At 44.6% G+C, this 12170-nt stretch overlaps 1 protein-coding gene across 2 annotated transcripts in view; it reads right to left on the minus strand.

The window, feature by feature from the left end:
- Positions 1-314: 314 nt before the first annotated feature.
- The window catches only part of MAOB (monoamine oxidase B), a 116844-nt gene continuing 104988 nt past the window's right edge, over positions 315-12170 (minus strand). The window contains exons 12-15 of one of the 2 annotated variants that reach the window (XM_045876575.3): positions 9313-9410; positions 3205-3316; positions 2564-2626; positions 315-1310 (exon numbers count right to left, since the gene is read on the minus strand). In XM_045876575.3, coding sequence (XP_045732531.2) covers positions 1158-1310; positions 2564-2626; positions 3205-3316; positions 9313-9410 — 426 coding nt within the window. In that variant the 3' untranslated portion in view covers positions 315-1157. The remainder of the gene's footprint in view (positions 1311-2563; positions 2627-3204; positions 3317-9312; positions 9411-12170) is intronic. The other variant, XM_054507759.2, reaches the window with a different exon arrangement.

Genomic DNA, 12170 nt, shown 5'->3' on the forward strand with positions numbered 1-12170 from the left:
TGAAATATTATAATTATCTTAATAATTAAAGCATCTTATTAATATGTCAATTATTATGACAGGTCTTTTGGGGGGGTGCAAGGAAGGAGCTCTGTCTTTTAGCATCCTTATCATATCATTATAAATCATTTACCAAGTGCTTGGACATGCATCGCCCATGATGGATCATGCAATCAAAATGCATGCATCATCTGGCTCTTCAAGGAAATTTTGACCAAAGGCTTTAAAGCCACAATTATATGCCTAATACTGGGTCTTGATCTGATCTGTCAAAACCTTGAAAGTCATTACCCAAAAAGAAAAGACAACAGACATCTGGTCATTCAACTTTATTTTTAATTGCCCAAATGCGTACTGACCTTTGTATCCAGACATAATGGAGGATACAAAAGGAAGACAAGATTCCTATCCTCCAAGAAATTAAAATCTGCTGAAAACACACTGCACAAGACAGTAAGACTTAAGGATATATACTGAGTAGCACTGAGGAGCGCCTAACAACTTAGTGCAGCATAAACCCACACAAAGGGACACCATTGGTGAGCATGGCAGGGAGTGGAAGAGGGTGATTGGGGCATACACCCTGGGGGATGGAAGAAGCAATGGACCTGTATTCTAGTCCCCCAAATATCAGTGGCTTACTGTGGACCTTGGGCGATTAAGTTCCACCTCTCCTGGCCTTGGCTTGATCTATACTACAAGAGAAGGTGAAGACTAGATGTTTTCTAAGGCCCAGCTATAACAGTACAGGATTCTAAGGGCAAGTGCGGAGAACTTGGACAAAGAGGATGTTACACATAAGAGAAAGGACCCACACAAAGCCACAGAGGTGGGGGAAAAAACTAGTTTTTTGTGCATGGGCAAGGTGTGGCATGGGACAGCGAGGATCTTAAGAAGCCTGTTTAACTACTATAAAATTTCTGGGCGCAGTAAACTTGGAAATAGGTGAGACAGAGCGTGAAGCCAGGTAAGGGACAATATGCAGGGGTCAACTGGAAAAGGACATTCCATGTGCCCTATGGTCAGAATTCTGACTTATCTTCATGCTCCCCACCTCATTCTATGGCCTTTATGTCTTCTTGGAACTTCATTGCAACCCCTTCCTCAAACCCACACACCAGACAGAGTGAGAAGGTGTAGCTACAGACACCCACTGTTTAGACCCGCACAAGTAGACCCCTTTTGTGGGCCAGGAAGCCAAGAGCAGTTGCTGAAAAGATGGCGGTCAATCCAATCAGCCTCATCAGGCCTGGCACGGAGGGCAAATGTCTCTCCAAGAAGGTCGTGGTAATGGGCTGCGCAGGGACATCCTGGGTTCAGAGAACATTCGGTGTCAGTACAGGGCTTACACACTTTGCTCCAGAAATTCTTTGTTTCCTCCAGTTCTTTGAACATGACCCACTCCTGCCCACCTCTAGGCCATTAAATATAATGTACCTGCTGCTCATGACACTCATCTCTGTTCCCCACTAGGCCCTTTACTTTGCTAATTCTGACTCATCCTTCAAGTCTTAGTTTACAGGCTCCTGGGAGAGCCTTTCCTGTGCCCCCAGGCTAAGATGGCCTCTTCTTTTTACACCCTCAGCAAGTCTTCTTCATGACACTTGCGCTTTCTGATTATCATCTGTTCTCCCCACATGTCGTTGCTCCATGAAAGCACTGCTTAAGTACCCTTAGCATGGTGGCTGATGTGGAGTCGGTACACAGTAAATATTTGTTGAGTTGAATGAATCTGTGGTCCACTCAGACCCCAGTCCCATCTCTGACAGAAGCACTAAGGCAATGACTTGGACTGGCAGGGCTATTCTTTTGGACTTCACATTGATCAAGGAATAACTTTGACCTTTTTGACCCTTGTCCTCTGCAATGCATTTCACTCTATCCTCTGTGTGTCCTTCCTTCCAGTCAGGAAAACTTCCTGGGGTTTTATTACAAAAGTAACAATGCATATATTGAAAATACTTTTCTAATCTATATCTGTTCCATTTCATTCCACCCCTTGGTCCCTAGACAGGGGAGGCTGCCATACTTCTTTTCATTTCTTATCCACTGTTGGGAATCACCAGGTTAGAGATTTATTCAGAAAGCATCTATTGAGTTCTTAATATGTTCTAGAACTCTCTGACAAAAATTGTATTTTTCCTAATAATCTGCAATGGATGTGGCAGGCTACAAATTTATCAATTTCTTTTAAATCTTTCACCTCTGCCATAACACATGGTATCCTTTTAAAGGGAGAGGGGGAGGGGGAGGGGGAGGGGGAGGGAGAGGGAGAGGGAGAGGGAGAGGGAGAGGGAGAGGGAGAGGGAGATTCTTAAGAAGGCTCCATGCCCAGCATGAGCTCAGCTCAGGGCTCGATCTCACAACCCTGAGATCTTGAGCTGAGCGGAAATTAAGAGTCGGAGGCTCAACCAACTGAGCCATCCAGGCACCCCCTCATTGTATCTTTTCAAACATGCATGAGTTGAATCACTTAGGGAAAGGTATATAAATATTATAAGTGGTTCTTTCTGCAAGTAATTGTTTTTAGAGAAAAGGATTCATGAAATAAAATATAACCTACCACAGACTCTGGTTCTGACTGCCAGATTTCATCCTCTGGGATCTTCCCCATGGCATGCAGGATCTGAAAAGAGTGTTTTGGTGAATTACAAAGGTGACACCATCTTTCTGCTGCTAATCTGCTCTTTAAATAAAGGACTAACTGATTATCTCTTGGGATATCCATCAAAAACACCAGGGTAAAAGCCAACGTAGTCCATTCAATCTTTAAAAGGCTCTAAAAAGGTCTTTCAGCCATGACATAAGAAGCTCCAACCATTAGGCTCACCACAGATTTGAGTAGCTGTGAACATGCCTCAATAGGAATGAGATCACAGGGATTGTCAGGAAATATATAATGAATTCTGAGTCATAATAAAAACATTTTTGGTTCTATAATATTAGACCCAGGTGATCTCTCAAGTACACCCATAGGGATCTTTTGCCCCATGGGGTCTTTTTACTTTGGATGACACGATATTTTCATTATTACTTTAGGGTTAAGGTGTCTGTTGCACTTTAAGATACTGTTAAAATGGTGTCTCATGGGTCTTCAGATGGAGGTTACTGGAGAATCGGTCTCCAGGATCTCAGACACCTTTGACCTGCTTGTAGGACCCATGCGTTGCCTCCTCTCCCACAGCCCATGACCCGAGGCCCTACCTCTCGGGCTGCTCTCTCCCCAGCCTCCACGGCCCCCTCCATGTAACCACTCCAGTGCGTGGCAGTCTCAGTGCCTGCAAAATAAATCCTGCCCACGGGCTGTCGTAGAACCCTGGAAACAAAAGCAAAGAGGTCAAAGTGGTCAGTCTGACAGAGGCAGAGAAGAGCCCTCCCACAGAGACCAAGTCTGGTCGGTTTCCTCCGATACTAAGCATCACGAGTACATGGACAATTCTGGAATAATGTTCACAGGTGCCTCCAGCTACTGCATGATCCTTGTCACAGACAAAGAATAAAAGCTGAGTTGTGGTCCTGCACCAAGAGCTTGCAGGTATAGGGGCTGACGTCAGTGGGGTATGTGTTTGCTTCGCCTACATGAAATGATGGACTAGTTGGGCCCAGTCCTTTTATGGCTCACCAGCTCCAAGCAAGGTGACACCTACCCCAGTTCCCTACCTGGTTATTCCACCAATGAACTTGGCAAATCAATTCCTCTCACTGAGCTCTGGATTCCCCATCTCTTAGAGGACACTTCTCCATCAGTGACAGGTAACAAATCTGTGAGCCTGACTACGGCCATAAAACTACCCACTCACTAAGGCACCTGGGTGACTGTTGATTGAGCGTCTGACTCTTGGTTTTGGCTCAGGTCATGATCTCAGGATTGTGAGATCGAGCCCCACATTGGGTTCTGCGCTCAGCTGGGAGTCTGCTTGTCTCCCTCTCCCTCTGCCCCTCCCCCATTCACTCTCTCTCTCAAATAAATCTTGAAGAAAAAACAAAAAAAAAACCCCTACCACTCACTGAGCGCTTACCTGTACCTGTGTTAAGAGTTTTGCCACATTAAATAACAGTTAATATTTACTGGGTGCCAAGTACTCTTCGAAGTCTTAATCCTCACCACAACCCTATGAGGTCGGTGCTATGATTATCCCCATTTTGAAGATGAGAATATGGAGCTACAGGGACTGTGACATTGTGATGCACTGCCGAGACCCCCCTCCAAGAATGAAGGATTTCTAGAAGTGCTACCAGAAGATGCCTTCGGGTGCCAGCCCCCTCTGGGGATTGCCTCTGCTGAAGAAAACTGTGTCACCTCGAGGTCCTGCCTTCTTCCAGAAGCAGGAGCATTCAACGACTGATCACCATGGGGTGGTAAGGACTTCTCCCTGCCTCGCTCCAACTTGGAACAACTGTTAAGGGCCATTCTAGCTCCAGAGCTCCCTATGGGCTCAGCTGAGGCCTTCACTGGAAGTCCATCACAGTCCAACTTCTCTGTTGTCCCTCTCTTGCTCCCTTCCTCTCACTTCCACAAGCACTGACACCAAGGGCTGTCTCGAGTACATATCCTGTACGCGAATCTGTTTCAGACTCTGCTTCCTGGGGAATCTAATCAGCGACAAAGACAGTCATTCACTCCAACTCATGGCTAGTAAGTAGCAGAGCTGAGACCTGAACCCAGGCCATTTGGCTTCAGCACCCACGGTCTTTTTTTTTTTTTTTTTAGATTTGTTTGTTTACTTGAGAAAGAGAGAGAGAGAGAACACAAGTCAGGGGAGGAACAGAGGGAGAGAATCCTCAAGCAGACTCCCCACTGAGTGTGGAGCCCTACATGAGGCTTGATCCCACGACCCATGAGATCATGACCTGAGCCTGAGCCGAAACCAAGAGTTGGATGCTTAACTGACTGAGTCACCCAGGCAACCCGTGCACCCACAGTCTTAGCCACCTATACTTCTTCCCTCTTGAATTATTCAATCTTTTTAAAGAGCTCCACGACATACCTACTATTATCATTATCCCACCTTACACATGAGGAAATAGGCTTGAAGAAATGTGCGCTGACTTGCCAAGAGCACACTGCTAGAAAATAGCAGAGCTAGGATTTGAATTAGGTCTACCAGATGTCACAGTCTCTGGTTTTTGTCCTCTGTGCTTTGCCTGGTGTATCATCATCACTAGTTAGCAAAGAGTGGCCATATGCTATACAAAGGGACAGAAGTGTACTGCACTTGGCTTCTAAGAGGGGTGGTTTGTTGTTACCCTGACAAAAATACCATAAAGGATGCACTGTTACCCTGTCATTATTCATCCTATCTCAGGTTTCCATTATATCAAATAAGGGATGTGGAGGTCCAGAGTGAACACCCAAGCTCTATCTTGGTCAACACTGTACACCACCAAGCCTTTTATCAGAAAACCAAATGGGCTTGCTTGAATTGGTGGGTTTTCCTTCACTGGCCCTCACTGAAGCCATTAAGAATAAAAAGGGGGTAGAGAGGCGCCTGGGTGCTCAGTCGTTAAGCGTCTGCCTTCAGCTTGGGTCATGGTCCTGGGGTCCTGGGATCGAGCCCCACATCAGGCTCCCTGCTCAACGGGAAGCCTGCTTCTCCCTCTCCCTCTCCCCCTGCTTGTGTTCCCCCTCTCTCTGTGTCTCTGTCAAATAAATAAATAAAATCTTTAAAAAAATAAATTAAAAAATAAAAAAAGGGGTAGAAAGTAGAAGAGAAGAGATTATAGAATATTAAATGCTGCCAATAATACATGGAATAATCTGGAATGATCTGTAGCCAGAAGGGCCTGGAGAGCCTAAAGGTATTCAGGAAGGATTCTCTGCAAGAGAAGGTAAATTCGCTATCTCCAAGTTCATTAAACAATGTTGCTTTTTCCACGGGAGGAAACAGGCTTGCTTTAATGTCAAGGTCTCTGTTTTTATCCTCTATGCTTTGCCTCGTATATCATCATCAACATTATAAATGTTCACTTTTTTTTAAGATTTTATTTATTTATTTACTTATTTATTTAGAGTGCACGAGTGGGGGAAGGAGCAGAGAGAGAGGGAGAGAGAGAATCTCAAGCAGATTCCACACCAAGCATGGAGCCTTATGTGGGGCTTGATCTCATGACCCTGAGATCATGACCTGAGGCAAAATGAAGATTTGGCGCTTAACCCACTGAGCATGCCTGTGCATGTTCGTTTTTTTCAAATCAAGGGAACTAACACCAAACTGGAAACCTTTGGAAGCCCTGGCCAAATCCTAGAATTAAATATTAGATGGGAGAATAAATGCTTAGAGAACTAGTCCTGCAAACAACTGGAATGTAAAAATGTAAAAACTAAGAATTAATTTCAAACAGACAAAGAGATATTTTTCCTCTACTTGTCATGTGCAAATCTTCCCTTGCAGGAAAAAACACCCCACAGCTGGAGAAGAAAAATCCCTGCCTCTTCTTTTGCAGCTGAGTGAGCAGACAGTATATATTCACAAAAAGGGATATTTCCATGTATATTTCTCGTGGGTTGGTGGAGTAAAATATTTCTTTACGTGTTTTATTGCTTCATCACTACAATTCATTTTTCTGTCTACCCAGAAGTAAAATTCCTTAAGAAATGTGCTTATTTCTTTACTAATGCGCTGTCAACACTGTCCTTTGTCTTCATCTGGAAACAGAGCATTTTCCGTGTACTTCCAGGGCCCTGAAGGTAACACTCTTTGCAGTACCTCAAACGTCATGAACCTGACGGGTCAAGAGAAGCCCTGTGGCAGGTAATCCTTGCTGAGTCCGGGAGCTGTGTCACCAAGATATGCTGAGCCTTAGTTTCTACCCTCCAAATTGAAGCTGGTGACATGAAGCCTGATACATGTCCTTGGGAAGAAATAAGGATGAAAATAGGGCACTGCCATGTTACCACCCAAGCCCGATACGATGGGGTTTATGTTGTTAACTGTCGTGTGGCCAGGGTCAGGCCCGTGTGGGTGAATCTCCTTTGTGTTCCCCACCATCCCGTGGTCCGATAGACATTTTCCTGCAACACCTTAGGGGACTGAGCATGAAACTTGACATTCCGTGGTCAGAAATCTATTCACACTGCAAAACCCAAAACCAAGTCATGCTCTGACTGGCCTTTCTTTGTTGAAAGGGTAAATTTTGTCTTCCTGAATCTGTTATATGAGGCAAAGGATCCTATTTACCTTTCTGATTCTCCATCAGAGAATCTCCATTCTCAATCCCCAATAGGACCCACAGCCCAGCCACGCAGAACTTTCCCCCAGACCTCCCACAAACTTGAAGGATTCTAAGTGTTTGCTCATAATGTTCCATCTGCCCAGGGTGCATTCTCCAATACCTTTCTCTGCCTTCTACACTCCTCAGGTGGTATGTGTATTATGAAGCTTTCTTTGATTTCTCTTGGTAAGGCTAGCCTGTCCCTCCCTGGGTCCCCATGGTATCTGTACGCCCGTCTATTAGAGTACTGACCACAGCACATTAGAGTCAATTTTCGCTGTTCTCTCTTCTCCCCATCCCCACCCCAGGCCCCAATACTGTCAGCTCCTTCACAGCACGGAGGAATTTTCTCGTTATGGATGTTTCCAGCACAGTGCCTGGCAAATGGTTGGCACTTAGCCAATAAGTCCTGAATGAAGCAATTACTATGGACGTATTCTATACTCAGCATATCCCAAAATGAACTTACTGACCCGGTAGCTAATCAGGTGGTGCTCTTTGGCCCCAGAATGTTCTTGTACGTGACATTTTGCCATCCTCGGGAAGATAAGGAAAGTGTTCACCAAAGTCACTGTGTATCTTCTCACAAGCGGGTTTTAATCCTTCTTTGATTTTCATGGACAGACTGATCATCTGTTTAAATTCACTCGTACCTTCTTTTTATTGCATACTCCCAACAGGCTTTTCCTCACTACCCTACATGTCCTATCTTATTTAGATTGAGCTCTTGGCATTAAATTATTGTTTGGCTTAGTAATTACTACAATGGTCATAATAATTACTGCTAGATCATCAATCCATACCTTGTCGTTGTCATCAAACACAATTATCTAAACACCAGTGAGTCCTACTTGGACGGACAACGCTGTTAATGCTAAAAGCCATTGAATCTTGCGCTTTTGGTGAATTGTATGGTATGTGAATTGTATCTCAGAAAAAGTGTTAAAAAAAAAAACTCCTGGGGCACCAGGGTGGCTCACTGGTTAAGCGTCTAACTCTTGGTTTTGGCTCAGGTCATGATATCAGGGTCGTGAGATCGAGCCCCACGTGAGGCTCTGAGCTCAGCATGGAGTCAGCTTGAGATTCTCCCTCTCTCCCTTTGCCCCTCCCCCCACTCACACTCTCTAAGTAAATAAATAAAATCAGTCTTTTAAAAAAAACCCTCATGTTGTCATGAACAGACTGATTATTATCCCTTGTATGCCATCTTGTGCTTTCTTATACACCTGCCAAGGAAAGTAAGGTCCAGAGAGAAGTGACCTGTCCAGGATGACAAAGTTGGTTATTGGTAGAATCAGGACTGTACCCAAGTCCCTGCACTCCCAGTCTAGAATTCATATTGAAGAACCAATATATGTCTGAAATAGAGCCTTATTATCCTGATGTTTTCAGAGATATGTCTTTGGGCAGGTCAGTGTCCTTCGTAATAAACTTCTAAGAGATTCTGACTTGAGGATTGCTTTTATTAATGCTGTAGCCATGTTGGCACTTCTACAGTTCCATTTTTTAAAAGATTTATTTATTTATTTAAGAGAGAGAGTGCGCATGTGCATGAGTCAGGGGAGGGGCAGAGAGGGAGGGAGAATCTCAAGCTGACTCCGCACTGCGGCTCAATCCCACTAACCATGAGATCGTGACCTGAGCCAAAACCAAGAGTCCGACGCTTAACCGACTGAGCCACCCAGGCACCTTGAGAGTTCCATTTTAAGGAAATTTTAGTGAGCTCTAACCTCAGTATAAAGATAATTCTTCTGACAATATAAGCGAACACTCTATTTAAATTCCTATTCTTATGTGGCCACTTTTGTTGGTTATATTGATTGGGATTGCTCCTTCAGAGGAATCCAGAGTGCAAGGCACACCATGGTGTGGAATTATAATGACTTCACCCAGGAGATTCACAAGATACAAAGGAAATTAGGGATATCTTTTCTCTTTCTTTCTTTCTTTCTTTTCTTTCTTCCTCTCTCTCTCTTTCTCTCTCTCTTTCTTTCTTTCGTGTTTACAAGATAAAAAGGGAGAAGAGCTCCATGAACCCATTTAGAGGTCGGATTCAGGTTCAGGGAATTTCAGTGAGAGCTTAGCACACTTTTACTCTACCTTCCATATTGAGTCATGACCCCAGGGGGGAAGTAGGCGGTGTAGCAGCCCCCGGAGTACTGCTCCTCGCACCAGTTCTTCTCTTCGTAATGCACCGGCTGCAAGACAGAAAGACAAAAGTTCAGAGGAGACTCAGACAAAGCTGTTTGGTCTAGAATAAATCAAACACAGCCTGGTGGGCATCATATTGAAGAACCAATATACATCTGAAAGAGAGCCTTATTATTAGCCTGATATTTTTAGAGATATGCCTTCGGGCAGGTAAATGTCCTTGGTAATAAACTCCGAAGACATTCTGACTGCAGAAAGTTCTCTCACTTGGTTCATTCATGTCTCAGGAAATGTTCATGAACTGCAATTGTCTCATTCCACATTTTAATTGGTCTTGCCTTTTAAAAAGTTATTAGTGCCTAATGGTTTCAAGACAAGTTTAAATAAGGATTTATGCTTACTGGAATGGTTGGAGCAGAGAAAACAGCAGAAAAACATGTCTATCAAAGAGGGCGCCTGGGTGGCTCAGTTGGTTAAGCGACTGCCTTCGGCTCAGGTCATGATCCCGGAGTCCCAGGATCGAGTCCCGCATCGGGCTCCCTGCTCGGCGGGGGGTCTGCTTCTCCCTCTGACCCTCCCCCCTCTCATGTACTCACTCTCTCTCATTCTCTCTCTCTCAAATAAATAAATAAAATCTTTAAAAAAAAAAAAAACATGTCTATCAAAGAAAAAGGATGACCAGATTCATGTCTTTGGTGGAAGTGAGCTTCACTAGGTAAGGGAAGCTAGATGGACAAATGAATGTTTTCATGGGCTGTAGGCACTTCCATGGATGAGAGCACTTGCAAACAACTATTGGTCTGAAAGACGTGTTTTTGCCAGGAACAGGCGAAATGTTGGCTGAGATTTTGCAAAGCTCGAGCCCTTTATTAAAATAACCAAAATAAGCTTTATCATTAAGTGTTATTTTGACACAAAAATCAACATAGCAAGTTTTAAGAGAAAAATGTCAGCTTAAAAAGAGATTTTGAAAAAATGTTTTGTCTAAAAAATAGGCAGTCCCATATGGCATGTTGGATAGTCGTGTGTAATGCATCCTATTTATAGAGCACAAGGCCCTAGTTGAGGGGATGTCAGTGGGTCCGGTCGCTCGTGGTCTTGCCACATCTCATGCGCTCTCTGCATCTGAGGGCAACCACCACCTTGGGAGCACTCTTCTCTGGCTGTTTTCAGCCACTCAGAAGAGAGCGTGGGCTTTATCTTTCCTCTTTCCCTGCTCCCGGGGCTTGCTTCCTTCCACATAATGAACACCAAAGCAAAAGGAAATCAAGTGTTCCTCTTCCTGCCAAGAGCAAACCAGGACATGATCAGCTCATCTTTATCAGCAGCAATGACTCACCCACATTCTTATTCGAAGAAAGAGACTTTCCCACATTAAACATGCTCAACTGTTGTTGGAATCTGAGAGCAACTACATTCCCTTCCAACTGCGGTTCCCCAAACAACCATCCCACAGGTCGTTGGAGGGATCTCAGTGACATACCACCTCAGCCTGAGTGTGTCTCAGGACGTTTACTTCGAGAAAGCTTGAGTATCTACCAGGGTGAAGTATCTGGACAGCATTTTAAAACAGAAAAACCAGTCATTTTTAATGGACGTGAAAGGGTTTGTTTTTTTTTTTTTTGCATGTGTGTATTGGTGGTTTTGCTACTTCACTCGCGCTACCCTTGAGCCTAGAGGCTATGCTTATATTTAAACTTTCGAGGGGCACCTGGGTGGTTCAGTTGATTAAGCGCTGCCTTCAGCTCAGGTCATGATCTCAGGGTCCTGGAATCGAGCCCCGTGTCGGGCTCCCCACTCAGCAAGAGTCTGCTTCTCCCTCTCCCTCTGCTCCTCCCCTTACCCCTTCTCTCTCTCTCTCTCTCAAATAAATAAACTTGCTAAATGGTCTATGGAAGCACAAAAAAAATGAAGCAAAACACAATCTTCATTATTATTATTACGCTTCTCTCCAAACCAATCAATCACTCTCGTTCAAGGAACTCCAAAAGTCCTCAAGAGCATGAGTTTCACCTACATCATGTGGGGGGTGAGGGGAGGAGGGGAAGGGGAATCTTGCTTTAAAAGAATGAACGAAAATGACAAACTGAAAAGCTACAACAACCTGAGTGGGAGGGCGCAAGGCGCTGTGAAGTTGAGCAAGATCTGTGTGGAAGTAAGAAGATTAAGCCATGTAGTTGCTCAACTAGGTCATGGTGTGCACTGCAGAGATTTGGATTTAAGAGGCTTAACAATTTGAACAGTCTTAGCCCCCTCATTAGATTTTTCTCACTCTTTAACCGCTCTTTTGTACATGGGTCTCCATTGTCTTCAAATGTTTTATGGATAACCGGATTTAATACTCGCTTTCAAAAGGTGATTTAATCCATGTTCAAACGTTACAAACCCCCGCGGTCTGGTGCATGTCGCGAGAACACCAATTCGTTGCTTTAAATATGGATGAGGGATGTGATTATGTCTACTGGTCAGGGGCGCATTGCGTTCTCTGGCGGTCACCAAATGCCCTTACCACACCGCCCCATGATCCCCCCCCATCCTGCCTTTCACCACCTGGGTGGGGTGGGGGCTACTACTTGTGTAACTTGAAGATCGCAGGGTCCTCATCCTCAGGCTACTTCTGAAGGTGTCTGTGAAACTCGGCCGGCAGGGCTCCCCCTGAACCAATATAATCGGCGTGTCTTCCCTGCACCCCTAATGTTCAAGGGTAAAACAAGAGAAAAGGGGATGTGCAGGAGAGGGACAGGCCACCCGATCTGTACCTCTGAGACAGTGCAGGGTGGGTGTTGGGGAATGCTTATATGCTAGTT

Source organism: Mirounga angustirostris, unplaced genomic scaffold (assembly GCF_029215605.1).
Source record: "Mirounga angustirostris isolate CCGP_5_RB_7025 unplaced genomic scaffold, mMirAng1.0.hap1 SCAF_11, whole genome shotgun sequence".
NCBI lineage: Eukaryota > Metazoa > Chordata > Mammalia > Carnivora > Phocidae > Mirounga > Mirounga angustirostris.